Source organism: Rana temporaria, chromosome 3, assembly GCF_905171775.1.
Source record: "Rana temporaria chromosome 3, aRanTem1.1, whole genome shotgun sequence".
Lineage (NCBI taxonomy): Eukaryota > Metazoa > Chordata > Amphibia > Anura > Ranidae > Rana > Rana temporaria.
The window spans coordinates 478185715-478213408 of NC_053491.1; the positions used below are offsets into that span (position 1 = coordinate 478185715).

General features: G+C 43.8%; 1 protein-coding gene across 1 annotated transcript in view; it reads right to left on the reverse strand.

The window, feature by feature from the left end:
* Nucleotides 1-337: 337 nt before the first annotated feature.
* LOC120933642 (alpha-2,8-sialyltransferase 8E-like) overlaps nucleotides 338-27694 on the reverse strand; it is a 57658-nt gene continuing 30301 nt past the window's right edge. The window contains exons 4-7 of the mRNA XM_040346956.1: nucleotides 11166-11310; nucleotides 5381-5490; nucleotides 4577-4663; nucleotides 338-812 (exon numbers count right to left, since the gene is read on the reverse strand). Of these exons, the coding sequence (XP_040202890.1) occupies nucleotides 353-812; nucleotides 4577-4663; nucleotides 5381-5490; nucleotides 11166-11310 (802 nt within the window). The 3' untranslated portion in view covers nucleotides 338-352. The remainder of the gene's footprint in view (nucleotides 813-4576; nucleotides 4664-5380; nucleotides 5491-11165; nucleotides 11311-27694) is intronic.

A 27694-nucleotide genomic window follows, 5' to 3' on the forward strand; every position in this document is an offset into this window, starting at 1 on the left:
GACATACCCCCGAGGTCTTTCTTCCAGTCATTTATGCAGGACATTCCCCCCGAGGTCTTTCTTCCAGTCATTTATGTAGGACATGCCCCCAAGGTCTTTCTTCCAGTCCTTTATGCAGGACATGCCCCCAAGGTCTTTCTTCCAGTCATTTATGCAGGACATGCCCCCAAGGTCTTTCTTCCAGTCCTTTATGCAGGACATGCCCCCAAGGTCTTTCTTCCAATCCTTTATGCAGGAACTTAAGAAAAGATGGAAAATTATGGACATGGCTGATTCTTTTGAAATACATTAAGGTTGGTGAATAGGTTTACCATGTTATTCAGTTGTAATACAAAACCCAAAAAAATATATATTAGCAGTGTCCCAGATGCAGACGCAGAGACCCTTGCGCATGCATTTGAAGGTACCGATAAAATTCATCGGGCAATGAGTAAAATTCAGGTTTGGGGCGTTCATTGTCAAAGTAGTGATGGGGGATCCAAATTCCATCCAGGTCCTCGGAATAGGGCCAGAATCCGTAGAGCGTCACTTTTTCACAAATTTCAGCCGCCACACTCACCATAACTAAGCCAGGAGACAGTCGCCGAAACTTAAGTCCTGCAATTCTCCAGTGAGCATTAAGTTTCCGTAAGTAGCCTGGGTTGAGAAAGACAACTTTGCTCTTCAAGTCAAGGTCTTCCATGGTGTATAGCGTCCGAAAGGAGACCTCTGTGAACTTAGTAAATGAGAAAGCTGGTAGGAGGATGAAAGAGGAGCCGTATTCCCTCATCATGGTGATAAATGATGTCCTACTGTCCTTAAGACTGTTGAACCTAACAAAGGAGACATAAACATAAATTCAAAATTCTAACAACTTACAAAGCCATCCACAACTCTGCCCTCAGCTACATCGCTAACTTGGTCTCAAAATACCAACCAAACCACTCTCTCCAGCCCTCTCAAGGCCTTCTCTCTAGCTCCCTCATCGCCTCTTCCTATGCTCACCTTCAGGACTTCTCCATAACCCTTCCCATTCTCTGGAACTCTATTCAGTTAAGGCAGCCTTTAAAAATAATAGACAATCTCGAGACACCAAGGAGAAAGAAAGATTTTTGAGCTGATTTGTTGAAAAACTAAATATAAAGGCGCCACATCCCTAATGAATACATAAATATATAGAAGGTTTGTTGGGACTTTTAAAGCGCATAATCAACAGATGTACAAGAATACTAAATGTATTGATAAAAATTCCTAAAATTATCACAGTTAGATCAGCACAATATACCAACAGTGAGTGCATATCTGATTTCTCTCTACATGTTTCGCCTTGTATGGCTTCTTCAGGAGATCTTTTACAACAGGCACTGTATATGAACTGATCACTGTGTATTCACACAATGTTCCGGGTATTCCTATTTGTTACTGGAGCACTTCCAAAGTTTCTTCCTTCAGTGGACCAAGCATATGGGGCATGAGTTATATAAATTTGGATCTCTAGAACCTCCCAGTCTATTTCCCCTCTCTTTGATACTCCCAAATGGTCCCACACATCCTTCCAGATTAAATAGAGGTTTTTATTCTTTAATACACAGTGATCAGTTCATATAGAGTGCCTGTTGTAAAAGATCTCCTGAAGAAGCTGTAAAAGGCTTAACATGTAGAGAGAAATCAGATATGCACTCACTGTTGGTATATTGTGCTGATCTAATTAATAATTTTATGAATTTTTATCAATACATTTTGTATTTTTGTACATCTGTTGTTTTTTAATGCGCTTTAAAAGTCCCAACAAACCTTCTCTATATTTATGTAATTTGGAGGCACCCTTTAGAAATTATGGACAGTCTTGCAGCACCCCGTTCTAAAATGTAAATTCTATTGTAATAGTTTTGCATAATGCAGCAACATCCACACTAAAGCATTAAAGGTGATTTATTCTTCAAAAGCAAATACACTTTTGTAAACTGGTACTGACAAGTATTCCAACATTTCTCTTATCCCTCAGTTTTTCTCCATCACTCAGATAATGTGACCCCAATGCTGATGGAGAGGGGCAGGTGAAGGTCAAAGAAGAATGCTATGCAGACGACTGATGTCCTCCTTATCAACTGATGATGGCATTGGTCATTAGGACACTGGCAGCTAGAAGGATGTAATGGTGCATAATTAAACCTGTGGCTTTGTGTAACTAAAAAGCCTCACACACACACGATCGGACTTCAAACAAACTTTTCCGTGGATTTTTGTTCGAAGGGCGTTGGCCGTGAACTTGGTATGCATACACACGGCAGGACTTTTTCAGCCAACAAACATGAACGTACAGTAGTGACATAATTGACTTATTACGTGTTTTTTTCTGCTCTTTAGTGCCACCCTTTGGGCAACTTCTGCTATTGCTGGTTGATCTTTTGCATTGGTTCTGAGCATGCGTGTTTGTACTTTGGACTTAAGTCCGATGGACCACTGTACACACGATTGGACTTTGCTCCATCAGACTTTTGTTGCCGGAAAGTTTGTCTGTTTGCAGAGCGGACATTTATCCGATGAAAACTGAGAAAGTTTGTCCGATGGAGCGTACACACAGTCGGATTTTCTGAAAAACCTGGTCATTTTGAAGTTTGTTGTCAAAAAGTCAGATCGTGTGTACGGGCCTAAAGGCAAGCTTCATCCACACACCAGCTTGAATACAATTTTTAGGCAATTTTTAGGCATTTTACCAAGGCACCCTTGAAGAAACTTCAAGGCACCCCAGGGTGCCTGGGAACCCTGGTTGAAAAAGGCTGTCCTAAACTATTCATCTTTAGACGATCTCTGAAAAACCATCTTTTTAACCACTTGCGGACAACCCCACACCAGATTTACTGCTATAGGGAGGCCGCTGTATGCAGAATCTTGTGTATATGCATGATTCTGCACTTCTGGGTGGTGGGGGGGTCCATGTGCAATGCCGGCGTGGCGCTTCTGCTGTGATTAGTCACAGCACAAGCCAAACAGCAGGTGTAGGCCAATGTATATCTGCCAGCACCTGCTGATTGGTGAGAAGGCACACTGGAAAGCTGGATATGTAAACAACAGCCCTTCAGGTCTGGTATGGATATTAATGGAAACCCTGCGCCAAAATTTAAAAAGGGGGCTCCCAGATTCCGATAAGCCCCCCGCCCGCAGACCCCCACAACCACCGGGCAAGGGTTGTGGGAAAGAGGCCCTTGTCCCCATAAACATGGGGACATTCTCCCCATGTTGAGGGCATGTGGCCTGGTACGGTTCAGGATGGGGGGGGGGGCGCTCTCTTTTCCTGTGGCCTGCCAGGTTGCATGATCAGATAAGGGCCTGGTATGGATTTTTTGGGGGAACCCCATACAAATTTTTTTAATGTTGGTGCAGGGTTCCCCTTAGAAACCATACCAGACCTGAAGGGTCTGGTATGGATTTTGAGGGGGACCTCTATGACATATTTTTTTTAAATTTGGTGCAGGTTTCCCCTTAATATACATACCAGACCTGAAGGGCCTGGTAATGAAATTTGGGGGGACCCCACGCATTTTTTTTTTTGGTTCAGGGTTCCAAAGGGCCCAAAGGGCCTGGTAATGGACTGAGGGGGGAATCCATGTCGTTTTTTTCAATGACTTTTATCTTTATTGCCAGGACCCCAACAATTCATTATAGGCGCGGGTAGTTTTGAATGACTTTTTTTCCTTTAGAAATGTTATTTTGTGCAAGGACTTTTCTAAGCATGGGAAACATGCGCTACTTTACAGGCATACTATAGGCACCCCCCAGGTATGAAATTTAAAGGAATATTTCACTTTTATTGTTTCACTTTAAGCATTATTAAAATCACTGACGTTTTTAAAACTTTTTTTGCATTTATACATGTCCCCTGGGGCAGGACCCGGATCCCCAAACACTTTTTAGGACAATAACTTGCATATTAACCTTTAAAATTAACACTTTTGATTTTTCATGTTCGTGTCCCATAGACTTTGAGGGGTTGTAAAGGTAAATGATTTTTCGACTTAATGCATGCATGCGCCCCCCCGATTATTTACCTGACCCCTTTGAAAGTCCCATGCCGTAAACGAGCAGGCTTCCTGGCTCATTCATTGGTTGATTGAAAGCAGCGCAGCCATTGGCTTGCAGTGCTGTCAATCACATCCAATGACGCAGCGTGCCGGGGGGCAGGGCTGAGTGATACAGTGAGCTGCTATGGCCACCGGCTGTATCACGGGAGCATGCCCGCAAGCACTCAACACAATGAGAGCTCGCTCGCATGAAGGTGTTGAGTCCTTGCGGGGGGAGCTGAGACAGCCACCGATGGACCCCAGAAGACCAGGTTCGGGGCCACTCTGTGCAAAACAAGCTGCACAGTGGAGGCAAGTATAACATGTAACAAGCGCGTTCGAAACACATTTTTTGCCTGTTCGCATGTTCTGCTGCAAACCGAACCGGGGGGGTGTTTGGCTTATCCCTACTTCTGAAGGCAATTGGTTCTGCTAGATTTTAGCTGGAATGGTTGCTGAACAAAGGCGTACAAAGGGATTTCAATCAACAATTTATATTTCAATTAATTCTATATTAGGAAAGACACCACACTTACTGAGTAAGTAGGAAACTTGGATTTGCGTAAACAAGATCAGTCTTTGTCCCGACGTCCTCCGTCCTGTTCAGTGGAGCAAAATTTAACCTAGAAGGTAAAAAATGGGAAGATTTAAAACAGATTTGGTTTAGAAGCGTGCATAAGCCACAGATTAGATCTCCAAATGAAGGTTGGAGTTGTAATAATGGGAATATTTAAAGACTGAGGTTGGGATAGAGAAAAATTCAATTTTTTAAATTGGTCGTGAAAAACGGTCGTGTGTAGGCTCCAAAGAATTTTTCTCAACGAGAAAAATGGCCGTTAAAAATGTAGAACCTGCTCTATTTTTTCTTGTCGTTTTTCACGTCATTCGATTTCACGGCGTGAAAAACGGTTGTGTGTAAGCTTTAACGAGGGGGAAAAAACATGCATGCTCGGAAGCAAGTTATGAGACTGGAGCGCTCGTTCTGGTAAAACTAGGGTTCATAATGGAAATGGCACATTTGTCACGCTGTAACAGACTGAAAAGCGCGATTCGTCTCTCACCAAACTTTTACTAACACGCGGTAACACAAAATCAGCAAAAGCAGCCCAAAGGGTGGCGCCATTCGAATGGAACTTCCCATTTATAGTGCCGTCGTACGTGTTGTACGTCACCATGCTTTGCTCAAACATTGTTTTTCACAATCGTGTGTATGCAAGGCAGGCTTGAGAGGAATCACGTCGAGAAAAACGTTGTTTTTTCCATGACATGAATAACGGTCGAGTGTAAGCGGCATAAGTAACACATCTCATAAGCTTTTTCCTCAGTGTCTTTATTCCTACCTGAACACAAAGTCGGCCCGATCAATCTCAGATCCGCAAAAGCTGCTGTCTAAAATCCCACCATTACCCACCACTGCGCAGTGTTTTATTGGTTTCTCGAAAGGAGACTTCTGCAATCAGATAGAGAGATGAGACTTTATTATTAAATTTACTGTTCTATATTACTTTGAAGTACCTGGTGCTTCTGTACAAATACAGATTTAGACAAATAGAGATTTAGTGCACACATAGGCAGCCAAGTGCATATTTGTAACATCAGAACTAACAGTGGCTGAGAGTCCACAAGTAAGTTTCCAAATACTTGGTGATAATTGGCTCATGTTTAGGATCCGGTCTATAAACCAGAGGCTCTGGATGGACAGTTGGATAAATGGTTCTATATTTAGGATGTATCTGGTCTATAAACCAGAGGCTCTGGGTGTAGAGTTGGATAAATAGCGCTATATTTAGGAACAATCTGGTCTAGAAACCAAAGTCCCTAGATGGACAGTTGGATAAATGGCTCCATATATAGAATGTATAAGTCTATAAACCAAAGGCTATTGTTGTAGAGTTGGATATATGGCTCTATATTTAAGATGTATCTGGTCTATAAGCCAGAGGATCGGGATGGACAGTTGGACAAATGGGTCTATATTTAGGATGTATCTGGGCTATAGAATAGATGCTCTGCATGGACAGTTGGATAAATAGCTCTATAGTTAGGATATATTTGGTCTATAAACCAGAGGCTCTGGATGGACAGTTGGATACATGGTTTTATATTTAGGATGTATCTGGCCTATAAACCAGAGGCTCTGGATGGAAAGTTGGATAAATGGTTTTATATTTAGGATGTATTTGGCCTATAAACCAGAGGCTCTGGGTGTAGCGTTGGATACATGGCTCTATATTTACAACATATCTGGCCTATAAACCATAGGCTCTGGGTGTAGAGTTGGATAAATGGCTCTGTATTTAGGATGTATCTGGTCTATAAACCAGAGGCTCTGGATGGACAGTTGGATAAATGGTTCTATATTTAGGATGTATCTGGTCTATAAACCAGAGGCTCTGGAGAGACAACAAAAAGTCACAAAGGTGTTAGATTTAATAATTAAAGAACCTTAAATCATTTTAATAAATGTCTAGTGATAAAAGATATAGGATATCTAACAAGGTAATAGCATAAAATCCAGAGGGATTAGACATCCACAGTCAACAGCCAGATATGACACCAAGATTGGGCTTGCTTAAGAGCCGGTTCACACACACTGGGGCGACTCGTCAGGCAACTCAGCCGCCTGACAAGTCGCATCCCATTATATTCAATAGAACCGTTATAATAGGAGCGACGTAAGTCGCTCCGACTTAGAAAAATGTTTTTGTACGACTTTGGGGGAGACTCGGGGTGACTTGCATTGACTTCTATACAGAAGTCATTTTGCAAGTCGCCTCTGAAGTCGTCTTCGGGACGCCTTGCCGAGTCGCCCCAGAAGCCGTGCCACCCCAGTGTGAACCGGCTTTTACTGTATGTCTTTATCCTGTTAAGAATGGATTAAAACAATGACAAACATATGGACTACCGTTGGTTATAAAATCACACTTTCCACACTCTCAGTTGAAGATTCTTGTTTATGGACCGCAGTGTTTTACATTGCCACCCAATAGAACTGCTTCCCAAAGGTACATCAATTTATCATCAATTTATGATCAATTTAATTATTAGAAATTAATATTAACTATGAGGTCCAAGTTTGGGGTGATCCATTTGACCTTCAGCAACAGCAATTCTCCAATTGTGCAAGAAGTCATTAATTAGCGGCATGCATTACCACCATTACCGGTAAATGACACCTTCACTCTCAATGCTGTGGTTGTCAGGATGCTGCACGGAGTGATGTCATCGTGACTTGACCAACCAAGCAGCCGAAGATTTAGAAATCAGAAGAAAAGCCAGAAAAAGATGGCAGCGCCCTTGCAGTAATGTTTGTCTGTCAGCTTACCTCTCCATGTGTTCACTTTAGAGGCCAGCCACTCTCACCTGGCAGCTTAAGTATTCTCTCCTCTAAGCATGGCTCCACCCCAGCCCCTATCAGAAAAGTCTATATTAACCTTTGCACTCAACCCAGCCCTGCTGATCAACATTGTGTGTTTAGCTTTTGCATGTGACTTGCTGTGCCTTCTACATCTGATTCCGGTTACCGATTTTGGCTTGTTTTTGACTATCCCTGCCTGCTTTTGACCCTGACCTTTGGTGTGTTCTATGTTTATCCTTGTCTGCTAGTCACCCAGACCTTTGGCTTATTCCCCTACTATCCTCCTGTAGCCTACTGTGAGCGTGAGCTGGGAGACTCTGGGGGCCGCGACCTGGAGCCAGTTGTAGCCCAGTCAATCCTCACCACTAGAGGCTCTGGTGAACACCTGCTGGCTCTTAGACTCTGCGCCCTGGGGAATCTTATGCTCCAGCTCTCTGTGGGATCTGTGTTGGATGACCTGCCTTCCTTAAAGAGGAGGTCCGGTTTAACAAAAAAAAAATGAAAGTCAGCAGCTACTAACACTGTAGCTGCTGACTTTTAATAAGGACACTTACCTGTCCAGGGTGCCCACGATGACGGCAGCCGAAGCCGAGCAATCGCTTGGGTCTAGGCTGCCCTGCCACCATCCTCGGTAAAGGGAATCAGGAAGTGAAGCGTTGCGGCTTCACCACCTGATTCCCTACTGCGCGTGTGCGAGCCGCGCGGCGCTACGTGAATGGGCGATGTCTCCTTGGACACACACAAGGTCCCAGAAGACACCACTCTCCCATTCCCCGGGAGGCAGCACGAGGAGGAGAAGAAAGAAGGCGGACCGCTGATCAGGAACTTGCAAATTAGGACAATCTGCCTAGCAACAGGCACTTCAGGTATGTATAAAAAAAATACATTTTTTGCAGCATTTTATTTTTTATTTTTTCAGGGTGGAGCTTCGCTTTAATCACCTAGAGTTCCATCGGCAGCAGTCAGCTGTAGGGTCCACTACCTTAGCGGTGCACTCCTAACCCCAACGGTGTGCATCTGTCACTTGGCCCCAGATGACCTGACACAGAGCAGTGCTGGAGGGGATCACTAGCCAGGTAAGTCGGCTAAGCACATTATGGCCAAAAGCTTTTTGCCGATGATTTAATTCACCTTCAACAATCCCTTGTCCAGCAGTGAATTGGGCGGTCTCATTGGTTGCTAGGTTGCCAGAGGCTGTTGTTGTCCTAGCAACCACTATCTTGCTGTGAATAGTAGCACTGAAGCTTTGCTGTCACTAATATCAGGAGGATTGGAGGGAGAGGATCATTGTGGGACATTCACTTTGTGCTACATTACGTTTTGGACATTGTGGGACATTTTTATTATTCTTATAAAGCAGTTTGGCCCAGATTCACAGAGAGCAAGGCGCACATTACGCCGCCGCAGAGTAACCAATGTACGCTACACCAATGCAGCGCAGAGAGGCAAGCAATGCATTCAGCAAGCCAGTGCTCCCAACGCTGCGCCAGCGTGGCGTGGGATTCGAAGGCGTACGCCGGCGTAGGTGGAAGTGGGCGTGACCCATGCAAATGAGGCGTGACCCCATGCAAATGATGGGCGGAGCACCAGACAGATAGGTATCACGAACTGCGCATGCACTGTGACGTGGACGCATCCCCCTGCGCCTGCTCACAACCACGTCGGAACAACTGCCTAAACTACGCCGGATCACTGCGTACGGCGTGAACGTAACCTACGCCCAGCCAGACACACGTCCAACGTAAAATACGCCGGCTTGTGTTCCCTGGTGCAGACCTTTGCATGTCTGCTGCTGGGTTGCACCTCCTTTATGGGCAATAACTTTACGCTGGACGTACAACTTACACGCACCTCGCATTGCCTGCGTCGGGCGCACGCAGGTACGTGAATCGCCATATATCCCTCATTTGCATGTTTAAATGGCTAATCAATGGGAGCGGCACCATGCACCCAGCCTAAATGTGCACCCACCCTACGCCGGCGTAAACAAGCTACGTCGGCGGGCTGTAGCCTGGTTTTAGGCGCATATCTGTTTGTGGGTCTGGCGCACAGATACGACAGCGCACATTTGCACTTACGTCGGCGTAACTTGTTATATGTCGGCGTAAGTGCTTTGTGAATCTGGGCCTTTGTGTTTAGTGTATGTGTGATAATTAATTTTAATTTACTATGTACCCTTTGCACATTCATATGGAGTGAGTAAATGTCTGGGGTCCCCATATTTTAAATGGGGGCTCCATATTCTGATAAGTCCACCCCCCAAACACCCACATCTACTGGAACAGGAATGTGTGGCTAAATCCCTTTTATCAACACAGGGATAATGTGCTTTGCCTGGCAAGGTGCCCTCTCTATACCAGATCCACATAACGGATAAGGTCGTTAGAGCTTTTTTCGAGCGTTTTTCAGGCGAAGCCTCATCTGCAATCCCAATGTGAAAGCCGAGTGCTTTCAGAGCCCTTTCACACTGCCAGCACCCGAAAAACACTGGTAAAGCACTGCTAAGACCCTAACGTTTTAGGGCGTTTTTGCAGTGCCTCAGTGTGAAAGGGCAAGGCGTTTTTACAGCGCTTTCAATTCATTTCAATGGAGAGGGGCGTTTTTGGAGCGTTATTTTCAGCGCCCGAAAGCTGCTCCAAAGATGCTTCTTGCAGTACTCAGTGTGAAAGGGTCCATTGAGATGCATGAAGAGCTTTTTATGAGCATTTTAATAGTGCTATTTTTAATGCTAAAACACTGTAAAAACGCTTCAGTGTGAAAGGGGTCTAAGAGTCTAGTATATAAGGGTCTGGTATGGATGAAGGCAACCATCTTTTTTTAACAGAAGGAAGTTGGCAGTGAAATTTCATTTACTGGCAATTTATGTCAAATGGTATTTTTTTATTTATTTTTTACTTTACTTATGTACATCGTACAGGCGAGACACTTCTCAAGCAGGTATAGGCCTCCTGCGGGCATGATAAATAAAGGTATTATTCATTCAATTTTTTCACTTTAACCGGTTCCCGACAGCGCTCACGCAGATATACTGCGGCAGAAAGGAGAACGAAGATTGGCAGTCCAAGGACCTAGACTATGGAATGCTCTACCAACCAGCATCCGAATCACCTGGCCTTCAGAAAAAAACTCAAAACCCATCTTTTCTGAAGGCAAAAGGACAGTAGTGAACGGATACTAAGCACCCAGAGGCGATTCAGTTTGCATGTGTTGCGCTATATACGTTTCTCACTCACTCACTCAGTCAGAATGGCTCTGATGGGTGAAATCCCATAGGTTTACGGCTTCGCCCAGGAGAGCCACCAGAGGGTGTGTGAGCGCCACCAGAGTCACACGGCAGGGAACCCAATGCGCATGGCCGATTGCCGGGCAACCCACAATCGCGTGCATGAGTGGGAGCACGGGGGGTTTGTGTGTATATACACAAAAATCGCTGTGCTGTCTGAGGAGACAAGACAGATTGGGAGTTATTTGCGAAAAGGCCAATCCACTTTGTATTATGGCCTGGTCATTGGGTAGCCAAATCTTCCAGGCTGAAGTCGTTAAGCATCATTTGAAAGAGCTGCTCTCAGCAAATGGATTTTTTTTTGTATTGGTACATGTCCCCCCTCTCCCCATCTAAAAGTACTGGCGTAGAAGCTGTTGTAAGCTCTTTAATGCTCTCTCTTTCTTCCTCATACCAAATCTTTCTCACACACTTTAAATAGCAGCTGTGAAAACTGGGTGTAAACATTGACTTTACCTTCAGGAGATTGCCCCTCCGCACTCACCTCTGGTAAGAGACTGTAAAGGCTCTCGGTGACATTTCTGAATTTTTTGTTCTGTGGTTCATACTGAATGACTTGTTCCATCAGAGTATTCTCTTGTGTCATAACCAACGAGTAGGAGGCATTGCAACATGTCTGGAAATTTGTCCTATGCAAGACGTGAAAGTAGGTATTAAATCCTAAAAGTTACAATCATTGAACGTACAGGTTCAGCTGTATATATTTTAAAGTGGAGTTTCCATCCCAAAATTTGTTTTTCATTATTGTGCTCATTAGACCTAAAAAAAAAAAAAATTTTTTTTTTTACTCATCTGGAAATGCCTGTTGCTATGCGGTCCCACAAAATCTGCCTTTGAAAGCACATAGGATTCTGATCATCATCTCCCTCTAATGCTCCTGGGAAATGTGTGTCATCATTTCCCAGGATGCAGTGCGCTGTCCAATTATCACTCCCCATCCAAGACTTCCAGGAAGTGCTTGTAGGCTTCACAATGATGGAACTCCGCTTTAAAGGGAACCTATCAGGGCAGCCCTATGAGAACTAAAAACATTTTCTGAAATGTTTTTTTTTTTTCGGTTTTTAAATATACTGACCTCTCCCCTTTTCCTAGTCCTCTAATCCCAATTCTAGGCAATCCATCCTTTCAACCCGACTTGAATGATCCCTCAATTTGATATAGAGATTACTGGGTGGGGGAAGCCTGTACAAAAAATTCTGGCACAATCCCCTATGTAATTAGGAAGAGAAAACTGTATCCCAGGTCTCCCCAAATGAGGGGGAGGGAAGGTGAGGGGAAGAACACTAGGAAATGGAGATTTTTATTTCTCCCAAAATTGTATTACTATGTACCATAATTAAAATCAATATACAGTATTTTTATTTTACCACAACAAACATTAAAAATGCAAAGAATGTGATTTGTATAAAAAAACATATCATATTATACACATCGCCATACAATAAAAATATCTTCATCTGGATAGATCCCACAAGATTGAGGCATTGGAGGCGGCGATTACGATTATCCCCAAGATAGGCAAAGATCCCATCTCCCTACTTAATGCGGACGTGAAGTTGTTCGTCAAAATTTTAGCTGGTAGAATGAGGACTATCATGAAGGATTTGGTACATACTGATCAAGTGGGTTTTTATCCCAGGTAGGGAAAGTAGGGACAACAGCATTAGAACACTCCTACTGATACAGAAAATAAAAGATAGCAAGTCCCCAGGTCTACTTCTGTCAATAGATGCCAAAAAGCGTTTGACAGAGTAGACTGGGGATTTCTTCAGAATACTTTAGAGTTCTATGGGGTAGGACCTAAAATGCTAGGGTGGATAAATGCTCTTTACAATCACCCAACAGCTAGAATTAATGTAAATGGGACGGTATCGCGCCCATTTCAGATGTTTAACGGGACCCGACAGGCTTGCCCCTTGTCCCCCTTATTGTTCATCTTGAACAAATTAATCCGTTAGATCCCACAAGATTTGGATAAACGCGTTTTACCCAGACTACGGGATTCTTCTTTTTTATGGGGGAGGGGTTGGGGGTAAAGGGGGATAGGAGGTAAGACCATAATCCTAACTAAGACCCCTTTCACACTGAGGCACTTTTCAGACGCTATAATGCAAAAAAAATAGCTTCTGCAAAGCACCCTGAAAGAGCCTCTCCTTTCACTTCAGTGTGAAAGCCTGAAAGCCTTGGGCCTAGTACACACGAGAGGATTTATCCGTGGATACGGTCCAACGGACCGTATCCGCAGATAAATCCTCTCAAGGATTTCCACGGATTTTGATCCGATGGAGTGTACTCACCATCGGATCGAAATCCGCGCCGAAATCCCCTCGCGATGACATGTCGCGCCATCGCCGCGATGATGACGCGGCGACGTGCGCGACGCTGTCATTAAAGGAATTCCACGCATGCGTCGAATCATTACGACACATGCGGGGGATCCCTTCGGACGGATCGATCCGGTGAGTCTGTACAGACCACCGGATCGATCCGCGGGAGCCAATTCAAGCGGATAGATTTGTAGACATGTCTACAAATTTTTATCTGCTGGAATTGGGAAATTTCCGCGGATAAATATCCGCAGGAATGTACACACCATAGAATCTATCCACTGAAAGGCCCCATACACACGATAGAATCCATCTGCTGAAAAATCCCAGCGAATGGGTTTCAGCGGATAGATCCTATGGTGTGTACACTCCAGCGGATCTGTTTCCGCGGATATTTATCCCCTGGGATGGATTTTCAGCGGATAAATATTTGATGACATGCTATCAAATCTATCCGCTGGAATCCATCCCAACGGATGGATCCGCTGGTCTGTACAGACTCACCGGATCCATCCGTCCGAAGGGATCCCCCGCATGCGTCGTAATGATTCGACGCATGCGTGGAATTCCTTATATGACAGCGTCGCGCACGTCGCCGCGTCATAATCGCGGCGACGGCACGACACGTCATCGCCAGAGGATTTCGGCGCGGATTTCGATTCGATGGTGAGTACACTCCATCGCATGGAAATCCGCGCAAATCCTCGTATCCGCGGATAAATCCCCTCGTGTGTATGGGGCCTAAGGGCTTTCATACTGGAGTGGTGTGCTGAACGGGTGGTTTTAACCCTTTTTTGGCCGCTAGCGGGGGTTAAAAGTGCCCCACTCGCGCCGCGAAAATGACAGTAAAGCGCCGGTAAAAATAGCGGCGCTTTACCGCCGACGCACCCCCCGCCCCAGTGTGAAAGGGCTCTAATTCCCCATACACACGATCGGAATTTCTGATAGAAAAGGTCAGATTGACTTTTTCCATCCGATTTTTCGATCGTGTGTAACACCATCAGAGTTTTTTCATCAGAAATTCCGATGAATTCCATCGGAGTTTAGATATAGAACATGTTCTAATTTTTTTCCCGATGGAATTCTGATGTGATTTGGCTGGGCAAAAGCGGATCGTGTGCACGCGGCATAACTGTTCCAAAAATTGGCCAACCACACTGTTACATATAATTAAAAAAACTTTATTATAATGTTTTTTTTTTTTCATAATTGTTGAAAACAGATAATCTAAAAACTGTCTTTTGGTCATGACGTCAACCAACTTCATCAAATATTCTAGGAGGTTAAACATGAAATCAATATACATAGGTCAATGTGTTTCACAGGATCACCCGCTTCCGAGGATGCTCTGTAGAAGTATGTAGAAGAATACGTATCGGCCTAAACTGAGGAAAAATAATGTTTTTTTTTATATATTTTTGGGGGATATTTATTATAGCAAAAAGTAAAAAATATTGCATTTTCTTCTTCAAAATTTTCGCTCTATTTTTGTTTATAGCGCAAAAAATAAAAACGGCAGAGGTGATCAAATACCACCAAAAGAAAGCTCTATTTGTGGGAAAAAAACTGTTACCTGTTTAGAGTTGCAGAGGAGGACTAGTGCTAGAATTATTGCTCCCACTCTAATGATTGCGGCGATAACTCATATGTGTGGTTTTTACACTGTTTATTTTTGCTGGCGCGACATATGTATACGTTTACTTTGGAGGGATGGGGCGCTTAAAAAAAATAGTTTTTTCTTCCTTTTTTTTTTTTTTTACATAACATAAAATGTTATGACTTTTATTGCTGTTGCAAGGAATGCAAACATCCCTTGTGGCAGTATTAAGCCACGTACACAAACGAACGGACACATATGTGGAATGTTGTCCGAAGGGCGTTGTCCGTGAACTTGTTCTGCAGACGGCAGAACTTTTTCAGCCAACATACACAAAACTACGTGGGCTTTTCAGCTCTTTAGTGCCACCCTTTGGGGAACTTCTGCTAATGTTGTCTGATGGTTAGCATTGGTTCCGAGGAATGCTTGTTTGTGCTTTGGATTTTAGTCCGACGGACTTGTGTACGCACGATCGGATAATCCAACGGAACACACTTGTTGTCGGACAATTTGAGAGCATGACCATCCACCATTTGTTGTCGGACAATTTGAGAGCATGACCATCCAACATTTGTTGTCGGACAATTTGAGAGCATGGCCATCCACCATTTGTTGTCGGACAATTCGAGAGCATGACCATCCAACATTTGTTGTCGGACAATTTGAGAGCATGGCTATCCACCATTTGTTGTCGGACAATTTGAGAGCATGGCTATCCACCATTTGTTGTCGGACAATTTGAGAGCATGGCTATCCACCATTTGTTGTCGGACAATTTGAGAGCATGGCCATCCAACATTTGTTGTCGGACAATTTGAGAGCATGGCTATCCACCATTTGTTGTCGGACAATTTGAGAGCATGGCTATCCACCATTTGTTTTTCGGACAATTTGAGAGCATGGCTATCCACCATTTGTTGTCGGACAATTTGAGAGCATGACCATCCAACATTTGTTGTCAGACAGTTTGAGAGAATGGCTATCCACCATTTGTTGTCGGACAATTTGAGAGCATTGCTATCCAACATTTGTTGTCGGACAATTTGAGAGCATGGCTATCCACCATTTGTTGTCGGACAATTTGAGAGCATGGCTATCCACCATTTGTTGTCGGACAATTTGAGAGCATGGCTATCCACCATTTGTTGTCGGACAATTTGAGAGCATGGCTATCCACCATTTGTTGTCGGACAATTTGAGAGCATGGCTATCCACCATTTGTTGTCGGACAATTTGAGAGCATGGCTATCCTGGGTCTGGCTGGGCTACATGTGACACAACAGTGATCACTGCTCCCGATGACAGAAGAAGACCAGTGTCCTGTCACAAGGCAGAACAGGGAGATGCCTTTTTTTCACAGGCATCCCCCCATTCTGCAGCTCCGTGACACGATCGCCAGACATCGAATCCGCGGGTCCTGCGGGTACGGTCACGGAGCTTACGGCATCACGGCAGGAGCCCGCACGTCCGCATGTTGTGAAATTTAAAGCAGCATATATGCAGTATTTATCGACGTATGACACGCACCCTAACATTTAAGAGGGAAGTTTCAGGGAACAAAACTTTCCACAGCCCCCTGCGTATAACACGCAGGCACAGTTTACCCTTTATTTTCAGGGTAAAAAAGCGAGTGTTATACACCAATAAATATAGTACAGTATATGTTGCATTGCACAGCCGTGCCATTCTGCCGACGTATGAGTTCGTGAGCCGGTCGGTACTACAAGCAGGGCCCGCCTTAGGTGTTCAGGCGCCCTGTGCGAGCTAATCCTGTGTTTACATTACACAGCACCCTGCATCTCTGGACCCCTTTACATTACACAGCACCCTGCATCACTGGACCCCTTTACATTACACAGCACCCTGCATCACTGGACCCCTTTACATTACACAGCACCCTGCATCACTGGACCCCTTTACATTACACAGAACCCTGCAGCTCTGGACCCCCTGCATGTTACACAGACCCCCCTTCAGTGCAGACCCCCCTTCAGTGTAACCACCCCTTCAATGCAGACCCCCCGTTCAGTGCAGACCCCCCTTCAGTGTAGCCCCCCCGTTTAGTGTCGCCCCTCTCGTTCAGTGTAGCCCCCCTCATTCAGTTTAGCCCCCCCGTTCATTTCAGCCCCCCTTCAGTACCTCAGATCAGCACGGCGGCACATGCACAGCAGGTCCCCTTCCCCTGCTTACACATAAACAGAGAGGAGGGGGAGGCGGCTTTACTCGGCTGTGCCTGTGTTACATCCGGGATCGCACAGACAGGCAGCCCGTGGCCACAAGAGGAGGGAATGGTAGGTGCAGCGGTGTCACCCTGCACCCCCCCTCGCACACACCATCCCCCTCGCCACTGTAGCTAGCTTGCCTCTCCCTGCCTGTGCCAGTGTGCCGCTGCCTAAACCCACGGCGCTGCTATTGTGGGTGTAATACAATCGCGGAGGGGGGTGCCAGTCTGACACCCCCCCAGTGTGTGGTACCCGGGGGCGGCTCGCCCCCCCTTTAGTACGCCTCTGGATGGCCGCATGACGCCCCTGTTGCCCATGGCGCCCTGTTCGGCCGCACAGCTCGTACACCCCAAAGGCCGGCCCTGACTACAAGCCTACAAGCTCCATGCTGGGCCTTCATTTTATGAATGGGCTGCAAAATGCAACACAGAATCTAACAGAAATGGTGATAATTAATGATCCCCTCTCTGTCATTCAGTTAGCGGTACTCTCAGTAAAAAAATTGAAAAAGGATCTCAGGGAAATTTGAAGGAGTTATCGGTGGAGAAGAATTTATGAAGTTTAAACATTTTGTTGATAAGGATGAGATGGATTCAGGTCAATCAATATTTACAGACTTCATTAATACATTTTATTGTATTTGAACAGAGGCTCACTTCTTCTCCCAGGTATAATGAGGTAAGCTATTTATTAGTGTCGCGGTGATTACAGCGAGGTTTTATTGCCGCAATTCTGGATCTTCCCCAGGAATATAAGATAACCATTTATGAGGCATTTTTTTTAAATGAAATCGGTCAAAGTTCATAAGACCAATGAGTTGAACCTTCAATACCTTCATTTTGAAGAGAAAACTTTGTAAATTGGCTTAATAAAATGTGCATTTAGCAAATAGCCTTATTAAATAATTATAAAATATAAGTACACCCCAACAATAAACATCTCTTTTTTGCCTCCTGTTGGTGTGTTAAATATTCCATTGAAAGTGTTTTGCTTCCAAAGAGTAAAAATACCTATTTCTGACAGAAATCTTCCCGTGATCTCTTCCTGTGCCTGACTAATGGATGTGCAGATTACTGAGACCAGGGTCGATCCCAGGCAGGGTGCACAGGGTGCTCTGCACTAGAAATGTGCGTTCCCGTTCGTAACAAATGGATTTTCGTACAAATTTGTTAGTTTTCGTACATTCGGATCAATTCGAACATCCGAAAAGCTGAAAGAACCAAAATACGAAAATTACGGAATTACGAATAAGCAAAATAACGAACAAGCGAAAATACGAACGTACGATTGGACAATCTTACTAAAATACGAAACACCGAAAAAGCAAAAGAACGAAAATGAAATTGATAACGAACGATTTGCATTCCGTATTTTAAATCCTTTGGGGCAGATCCACAAAGATCTGCCCCGGCGCAGCGTATCTGAGATCCGCTACGCCGCCGTAACTTACTTTTTTTTGTTTGAATCCTGAAAGAATTTGCGCTGTAAGTTACGGCGGCGTAGTGTATCTCTCGTGGCGTAACGGCGCCTAATTCAAATCGGCGAGTAGGGGGCATGTTTCATTTAAATGAAGCGCGTCCCCGCGCCGAACGAACTGCGCATGCGCCGTCCCTAAATTTCCCGCAGTGCATTGCGCTGAATGACGTCGCAAGGACGTCATTGTTTTGACGTGGACGTAAATTACGTCCAGCCCGATTCACGGACGACTTACGCAAACACATTTTTTTTTTTTAATTATACGCGGGAACGACGGCCATACTTAACATTGAGTACGCCACCAAACAACAGCTTTAACTATACGCCGGAAAAAGCTGGCTAGAGACGACGTAAAAGAATGCGACGGCCGCTCGTACGTTCGTGGATCGTCGGAAATAGCTCATTTGCATACTCGACGCGGATTACGACGGGAACGCCACCCAGCGGACGCCGAAGAATTGCATCTTAGATCCAAAGGCGTACGAAGACGTATGCCTGTCGGATCTAACCCAGATGCCGTCGTATCTTGTTTTGAGGATTCAAAACAAAGATAGGACGCGGGAAATTTGAAAGTACGCCAGCGTATCAGTAGATACGCCGGTGTACTCACTTTGTGGATCTGCCCCTTTGTCTGTTCGTATTTTCATTTGTATGTTCGTATTTTCATTTGTGTGTTTTGTAAATCCGTTTCTTTGTCTGTTCGTAAATTTGTGTACTTGTATCGTTCTTTCGAATGGGCGCTGGGCAGTGTAGTTAGTGAGTGATGTATCTTACTTAATATCTTAGCCAATCAGCTTATCTCTTTTGTGCTGAGTCATATTGTACAGTGTAAAGCCTCGTACACACGATCGGACTTCAAACAATCTTTTCCGTGGATTTTTGTCTGAAGGGAGTTGGCCGGACTTTTGAAAACGAAAAAGTTTGTCCGATGGAGCGTACACACAATCGGATTTTTTGGAAAACGCTCATTTTGACGTTTGTTGGCAAAAAGTCCGACCGTGTGTACGGGGCTTAAGAGAAAGTCTATCTTAATATGGATTAGCCGCGTGTTGCTATGTATTTACGAAAGTACAAAATTACGAATCCATTCAACGAAAATTATTATCTAACAAAATTACGAATTTCGAATCAATGAAAATAAATTAGACAGAAATACGAATCATTCCGAAAATAAAACTGTTACGAAATACGAACGGGTCCGAATAGGAAAACTTGAGTCTTACGAAATACGAACGGGTCCGAATAGGAAAACTTGTGTCCTACGAAATACAAACGGGTCCGAATAGGAAAATTTGAGTCTTACGAAATTACGAATATTTACGAATCTATGGAACTAGACGAAACGCAACAAAAAAATCCGAAAATTTTTGTTGTGCAGATGAAACGGAACAAAAAAATACGAATTTTTTTGTTGTGCACATGTCTACTTTGCAACCAGGCGCCTGCAGAGGTGGGGGCGCCGAAGTGGCAGAGTTCTCCCCTCCCTCCTTCTCTCCTTATTTGTGTCCGTCCAGAACTAGTATTCTGAGCATAGGTGTGTGTCCATCCAGAACTGATGTGTCTCTGACCATCTCCTGTACTGTGTCTGCAGTCTCTGATCATCTCCTGTTCTATGTATGCAGTCTCTGACCATCTCCTGTACTGTGTCTGCAGTCTCTGGTCATCTCCTGTACTGTGTCTGCAGTCTCTGACCATCTCCTGTACTGTGTCTGCAGTCTCTGATCATCTCCTGTACTATGTCTGCAGTCTCTGACCATCTCCTATATCATGTCTATAGTATGTCTGGGGGTCTTTCTAACAGACTCTCTAACAGAAGCCCTCTCTGTGTCCATCAGAGATGCCCCCCTCCAGGTCCCAATAAAGTATTCTGCTTCTCTTCCTGTATTTTGTTTATTGTTAAGAGATCATGTAAGGATCCCAGGCTAATGAAGACTTTGTGGGGGAGCATCTCTGTGGTTGAGTCATTGCCATAGAAACATTTGTAAAGGGGAGGAGTTAGTAAAATTACCACGCCCATGTAGGGGGCACCAGAAATATTTCTGCACCCAGGCGCCTGTGACCCTAGGATCAGCCCTGACTGAGACTTTGTTTTCCCCCCCAAAAAACTATCAAACACATATTCCTTAAACTCTATAAATTGACCAGACGACACATTCCTTTTTGGAGTCGAATGGCCATAGCAGCCTATTTATTATAACAAATGTAGCGCCGGGTTACTTCAAAGTACCAGTGCTATTTAAATTTAGAGGGAGATCAGAGTGTTAGTTAAACTCTGATCTGGTTAAAATGTTCAAATTGGGTCTCTTTCTCAGCTTGACTGTGCTGTGGGCTCATTCTGTTGTACTGGGGTGTTCCTCCCACCTCAGTGCAGTAGATGGCAGCAGTGGACTCAAGGTTTGGGTGCTCTTCCCCAGCAGCCAATCAGGAGGGTTGAGCCTCGCTGTGCATGCTGGGGGAGGGTATTTATGGGGCAGACGCCATTCGTTTTGGGGTTCTTCTTCGTCCAGTGTGGCACCCACCTTTAGAATGACCACATCACGGCGTCCCAGCGTTGTGGCCTACCTGGAGGGGGCGCGCGTGCCACGAGCGGGAAAACTGTTCGTCTGTATGCTTTTCTGATGTAGAAAAAAAAACATGCATGCTCGGAATCAAGTATGAGACGGGGGCGCTAGTTCTGGTAAAACTAGCATTCGTAATAGAGATAACACATTCGTCACGCTGCAAATTATTGCATCGTTTAATGCAGCGCATTCTTTTCTTCTTTATAATGCTACAATAATGAACTTGATTTGCTGCTGATATTCACACAGAGTTTAGACAAACTTGTTTCTTTATTATTTCTCGTGATCTCATAAATATTTATTTGTTTTTTAGAGCCAGATCTCCATAATAATGTTTATTAAAAAAAATTATTGTCTTTTTTTTGGTAAAAATTTTAATCAAGATCTGCATTTTAATTTTTTTTATATTTTCTAGTGTTCTCCATAATTTTTTATTCTATTTTGGTGTGTCAAGTTACCACAAAAACATTATTATCTTGTCATTTTTGTTTTTATCTCAAGGAGGTTGGTTGGTGTCCCTTGTTAATTTGACATTGTATTTTTGAAATGTACCTTCCTACTCACAACCAAACTGTCCTTTTTTTAAGAAAAACAAATAGGCAAGTATTTACTGTAAAAATAAATTCCATTTATTCTGGCTCATAACAAAATAAAAAGGAAGGCAACGCTGGAGACACTGCTGCAATTTCCAAAGCCTTTGAACCCCAGGGCAGACATCAACTCTGTGGACAAGAGAATTGGGAGCTTGAGGAGTCCATACAATAGGGAGCACAATCTGGTCCTGGACTCCAAGAGATCAGGAACAGCTGCAGATGACAAATATGTCCCTAGTCTGTGGTTCTACAACAGCCTGCGTTTTCTGTCAGACCAGACTGGAAGCCAGGTCATCACTTTCTTGTCTTCTTTGTAGTCTTCCCTGCACCCTTCCTTGCAGCCTTCACTGCACGCTTCCTTGTAGACTGTGGCACTGGAGGTGGACTTGTGCTAGTAGGTTGAGAAGGAGGAGGAGGTGGAGGAGGATGGGCAAACTCAAAAATGTCTGTATTTGTTGTTAGTTTGCCGCTCAACCCCTTATTTATAGCCTTGAAAATTAGAGTCTCAGAGGAGGCCCCTCTCCATTTCCTGCATTTTGGCAGCAACTAGGCTGGCATAGCCCTCTGGAGTGGTGGGGGGTTCTTGGAGTATGGCATGTGCCTCCCGAATGAGGGCCAGTGCTGCCTCCTCCATGTTCCTACCCCTCTTGGCCCTTCTTGTTTGAAGGCGGAGGGGAGGCACCTGCGATTGTGTGATGCCACTGGGCCCAGCCACCTCCTAGCTGGACCTGGCCACCTCCTGGCTGACACTGAGCCCGGCCACCTCCTGGCTGACACTGGGCTCGGCCACCTCCTGGCTGGACCTGGCCACCTCCTGGCTGACACTGGGGACACTGGCAGACACTGACCCCTGCCTCCTCCTGCCTGCCACTTTCCACACCCTCATCCTGGCTGAGCTCATCCTGTGTATAAAAAAGGGACATAGTTTTAGTTTTTGTTTCATCAATCACACACAATTTTCTGCTCATGACTGTTGAAAATTGCAGGGTCATGGTCCATGCTTGACCAATCATCAGCGTGCAATGCCGCAGTGAATTATGGGCCGTTGTGCTTCATTCGAATTTGGCGCGAACGACCCGTTTTGTTCGAAATCGAACACAAAGCTTATCCCTAGTCACAATCTCAAAGCAGTATAGGCCACTGATGACCCAAGTTAAAATGTTATCTTTGGTCTCATGTTCGGCGCTTACTCCTTCCTCCACACACAGAACATAAGTACGACACATGCGTGTTAGCATTATATACACTGTGCATGCATAAAACTCTGCACACGTCGCCCTCCCCTGATGTTCTGTCTAGTATATTCCCCGCGCCTTCTCTTTCGGCGCGCAGTGGGAGAGACATGGCGGAGACACAGCAGGTGCATGATTATTCCACTAACGACGAGGAAAGCCCAGAGCCAGAAACATCTCGATCCAGGAAGAGATATAAGCCTCAAATATGTCCTTTGCAGAGATAGCCGAGATGGTGGACATCTTGAGGAGGACCGACTATGATGGAAAGCATGGGTCGTACAAGAACCCTAATGTGAGAAAGGCCAAGATCATGTCTTAGGCCCGTACACACGAGAGGATCTATCCGCTGGTATTTATCCGCGGATCAGTTCCAGCGGATAGATCCTGTGGTGTGTACGGCCCAGCGCATATTTCCAGCGGATAAAAATTTCTTAGCATGCTAAGAAATCTATCTGCTGGAATCCTGTCCAGCGGATTGATCCGGTGGTCTGTACAGACTCACCGGATCAATCCGTCCGATCACCTCCTTCGCATGCGTCGTAATGATTCGACGCATGCGTGGGAAGTCTTTACCAGTCTTTATCCGTTCCCAGCGGATAATCCTCTCATCTGTACGGGGCCTAAGATTGTGAGGAGTCTGCATAGTAAATTCAGGGTACGGCGATCCAAGGAGCAGCTGAGGCAACGCTGGTCAGACCTGAAACTGAGGGAGCACGACCAGTACAGGAGGATCAAGAAAGTCCTTCAAGAAAGAGCAGAGAAAACCCCAAGATGAAGATGTGGAGGAAGGAGAGGTGGATGAAGTGGTGGAAATTGTCACCACAACAGGTCAGTGTCTGTCACCACAGCTTCAGGTAAGAGATATAGGCCTGCATATTTATAAAACTTTTTTTTTTAGGTGATGAACATGTTGGTGAAGAAGAAACGCCATTTTCCTCGCTCTCTCGCCTTATGGTCACCTTGACCTGGGGAATGTGACAGTTCCTTTTCTGCCTAGGAGCCGGTTGGGCCGAGGCTTCGAACTGGAGGTAGGCCCAGAAGCTATCTGGGGCCTACTGGCTTTTTTTTTTTTTTTTTTTTTCTTTTTTTTTTTCCCACGTCAGACTCTGCTCACATTTAGCAGCGAGACTAGCTCACGGTTCGGCCGCCCATAACGTCTCTCTTGTGGCTTCGCATCATTCGTGGGGTTTGTTTATATATTTCAGTTCCTTTTCTTTTTTTTTTTTTTTTTTTTTTTTTCTTTTTTTTTGTATAGATATAGAATTAACATTTTTAATCCATTGATTACCGATTAACCAGTCTGGCTGCATTGCATTACTATTATAACATGACTAGCCCCCCTTTTTTTTTTTTTTTTCCCCCCCCCCCTTTTTCCCCCCTATCCCGAGATCTGTGTGCCGTGCTATCTTTTCTTTGATTTCTCACCTTTCTGCTTCTACCATTCCCTGGACAAACTTTTCTGTAGATTTAAACACTTTCCAGTTTTCCCAAACCACCCTGTATTTGTCTTCGCCACCTGTCTCTCTACAGGCAAGATACTCCATCTCTTCTATATATTCCACCCTTTCTAACCACTCTTTGATTAATGGCTTCTTTGGGTGTAGCCAGTTCTTTGGTATCAGGGCCTTTGCTGCATTTAGCAGCACTGGAACCAACGTTGTTCCGTACTGTTTTTTTGTTTTTTCCGTTCCGTGAAACAAACAGGTCAACGGGCTGCAAGGAATCCTCTCTCCCGTTATTTCTACAATATATTCCAAAATTTCTTTCCAGTATTCCTGCACTCTCGGGCAGTCCCACCATATATGCATAGTTGTTCCTTTTTGTTTACAATTTCTCCAACATAGCTCTGAGTTATTTGGGTGGATCTTACTCATTCTCACTGGGGTCAAGTGCCATCGGACCATACATTTGTAATTTGCTTCGATGGTAGTGTTGTCTGCTGCATGATTGTATACTGCACCTATCATTTGTTGTTTATCAATCTTTTTACCCAAATCGTTTTCCCATTTTTCTATAAAGGGGAGAGTTTCTTGGGACTCAAGCTCCGTTAGTATCCCATATGTCTTTGATATACCATGTGACAGGGGTTTATCCATATTACAAATTTTTTCTATTAGGTGTAGTGTTTTGTCTTCCCTAATTGGTTGTGGTAATGTGCTCACAAAGTGTTTTAACTGCATGTACTCCCATTCACTCATCGTGTGCTCCCCTTCTCCTATCTTTATATCTTGTCTTAGTTTAATTTTCCCCCGTGTAACAATATCTTTTAATTTTTTCTCCCCTAATAGTTTTCCAAAACGTGTTCCATTGCCTGGTGGAAAAAAATTTGTGCCTGCTAAAGGGATCAGTGGAGAGTTATACTCCCATTTTTCCCGTCTAAAAATTGTGTCCCATATTTTAAGTACGTTCCTTGTTATATTATGTGTATTTGTGCCCAATTCCCTCATTTTAGGTGGTATCCATATATTTCTGTTTAATTGTGTGCTACTTAATATTTCTTCCATTCGTACCCATTTTTTTTTTGTGTATGTATTTGACCATTCTACCAGCCTAGCTAAATTGACAGCAAAGTAATATCTTTTTATATCAGGGAGCCCCATCCCCCCTCCTTTTTTTTTCATGCTCAACAATGAATAGCTTAGTCTAGCCTTTTTACCTGTCCATATATATTTCAGGATTACTGATTTGATTACTTTAAAAAAACTTTGCGGTATTTTTATTGGGAGCATTTGAAGTTTATATGTTATCTTCGGTAATATCATCATTTTAAACGCATTGATCTTACCTATCCAAGAGCTGTGTTTTTTGGCAAGGTTTTTCAGGTCTTGGTTAATTTCGTTAATTAGGGGGACAAAATTAACCGCATATAGTTTTTCAAGTGTTGGTGTGATTTTTATTCCTAGATACGTTATAGCTTCTTTTTCCCATGTAAATGGGAACTCTTTCTGTAGTTCTTCAGCTTCTTTTTTATCTATCCCCAAATTCAAAATAACTGTTTTTATCGGGTTTATTTTAAAATTTGAAAGTTCACCGTATCTTTTTATTTCCTTTATGATATTAGGGAAGGACGCCCTAGGTTTGGTCAAATATAGGAGTATGTCGTCTGCGTACGCCGCCACCTTGTGTTCTTCGTCTCCCACTCTCACCCCCCCTATGTCCGGGTTTTCCCGAATTTTTGCTAATAGTGGTTCCAGAGCTATTACATATAGGAGGGGTGAGAGCGGGCACCCCTGTCTGGTTCCATTTTTCATTTCGAACACAGAAGACATACCCCCGTTGACCTTCACCCTTGCCGTCGGGTGACTATATAGATTCTTCACCCATTTCAGGAACCTTGGTCCCAGGCCTATATTTTGTAGGGTTTCCATCATAAACCCCCAGTCGACTCTGTCAAATGCTTTTTCGGCATCTAGAGACATGAGTACGACTGGGGGTTTCTTTTTTGGATCCTGTTGCAGTAGCAACAGGGTCCTTATGCTATTATCTCTCCCTTCTCTACCTGTTACGAAACCTGCTTGATCTGTGTTTATTACTTGCGGCATTAAACTTTTTATCCTAGTTGCTAATACTTTCGCATATACCTTCAAGTCAGCATTTAGCAATGCGATTGGTCGGTAGTTGGAGCACAGGGTTCCATCTTTTCCTGCTTTAGGGATAATAGTAATATTTGCCAATAGGGATTCTTTTCTTATTTCCTCTTCCTCTCCTATTTTATTAAAATAATTGCACATCTCTGGGACCAGAAGTTCTTTAAATTTTTTGTAATATATAATCGGCAAGCCATCAGGACCTGGGCTCTTACCACACGGTGTTTCCTGGATCGCTTTATATATCTCATCTTGAGTTATTGGAGCCTCCAAGGATTCAATGTCATTTTGAGGGATTTTAGGTAATTTCACTTCCTTTAAATATTCCCTGATTTTCTTTTTTCTAATATTTTCCTGCTCTTGAGTTTCATTTATTCTTATTGCATATAATGAACTATAGAAAGTCCGAAAGGACTCAGCAATTTCGGACGTCCTATATTTCATCTGACCATCTTGATTTTTTATTTTTTCTATGTAGTTTTTCTTTTTTTTTTTCCTGGATATTCTCGCTAGGTATTTCCCTGGTTTATTCCCCCATTTATACCTCTCTTTTCTAACATTTTTGAATATGTCCCTTGTTTCAACCTTCATCAAATCTCTGAGCTGGCCCCTCTTTACAATAATTTCTTGATATATTTCATTTTCTCCTCGCTCTTTATGCGTTTGCTCCAATTCAAATAGTTCAGTTGTTAATTTTTCCATGTTTAATTTTCTTATTTTTTTTTTCCCCGCTCCTATCGAAATCAGTTTCCCTCTAATATATGCCTTGTGGGCCTCCCATACAGTGGCTACCTTTACTTCAGGTATATTATTAAGAATGAAATATTGCTCCAGATCAGTTCTCACTATGTTCATTACCTCGCTGTCCTCTAACAGTTCTTCATTTAAGTTCCATGATCCTTTTCTTTGCTCTATCTCTTTAAATCTAATTTTTACCGTTACCGGGGCATGGTCTGAGATTGTAGTTACCCCTATTGTGGTTTTAACTACCTCTTCCAATAACTCATGGTCTACCATTATATAGTCCAGTCTTGAGTATGTTCCATGGACAGAAGAGTAATAGGTATAGTCCCTTTTATTTGGATATGTTATCCTCCAAGGATCTATTAAACAGTGACTGTGCATTTTTTTTCTTAATATTCTTAACTGTTTAATATTTCGCCTCTGTGCCCCGGACGTACTATCAAGTTGATAGTCCATTGAGAGGTTGAGGTCTCCTGCGAGTATTACATGTCCAAATTTAAAATCCATTAAAGCATTCAGGATCCCCCTCAAGTATTTATGTGGTTGGCTGTTTGGACAATATATATTTGCTAACGTGTATTTTTTCCCTTGGAGTATTCCTTTTAAAAACAAATAACGGCCTTCCGGGTCCACTTTCCTGTCTTCTACTATAAAGGAGATGTTCTTCCCTA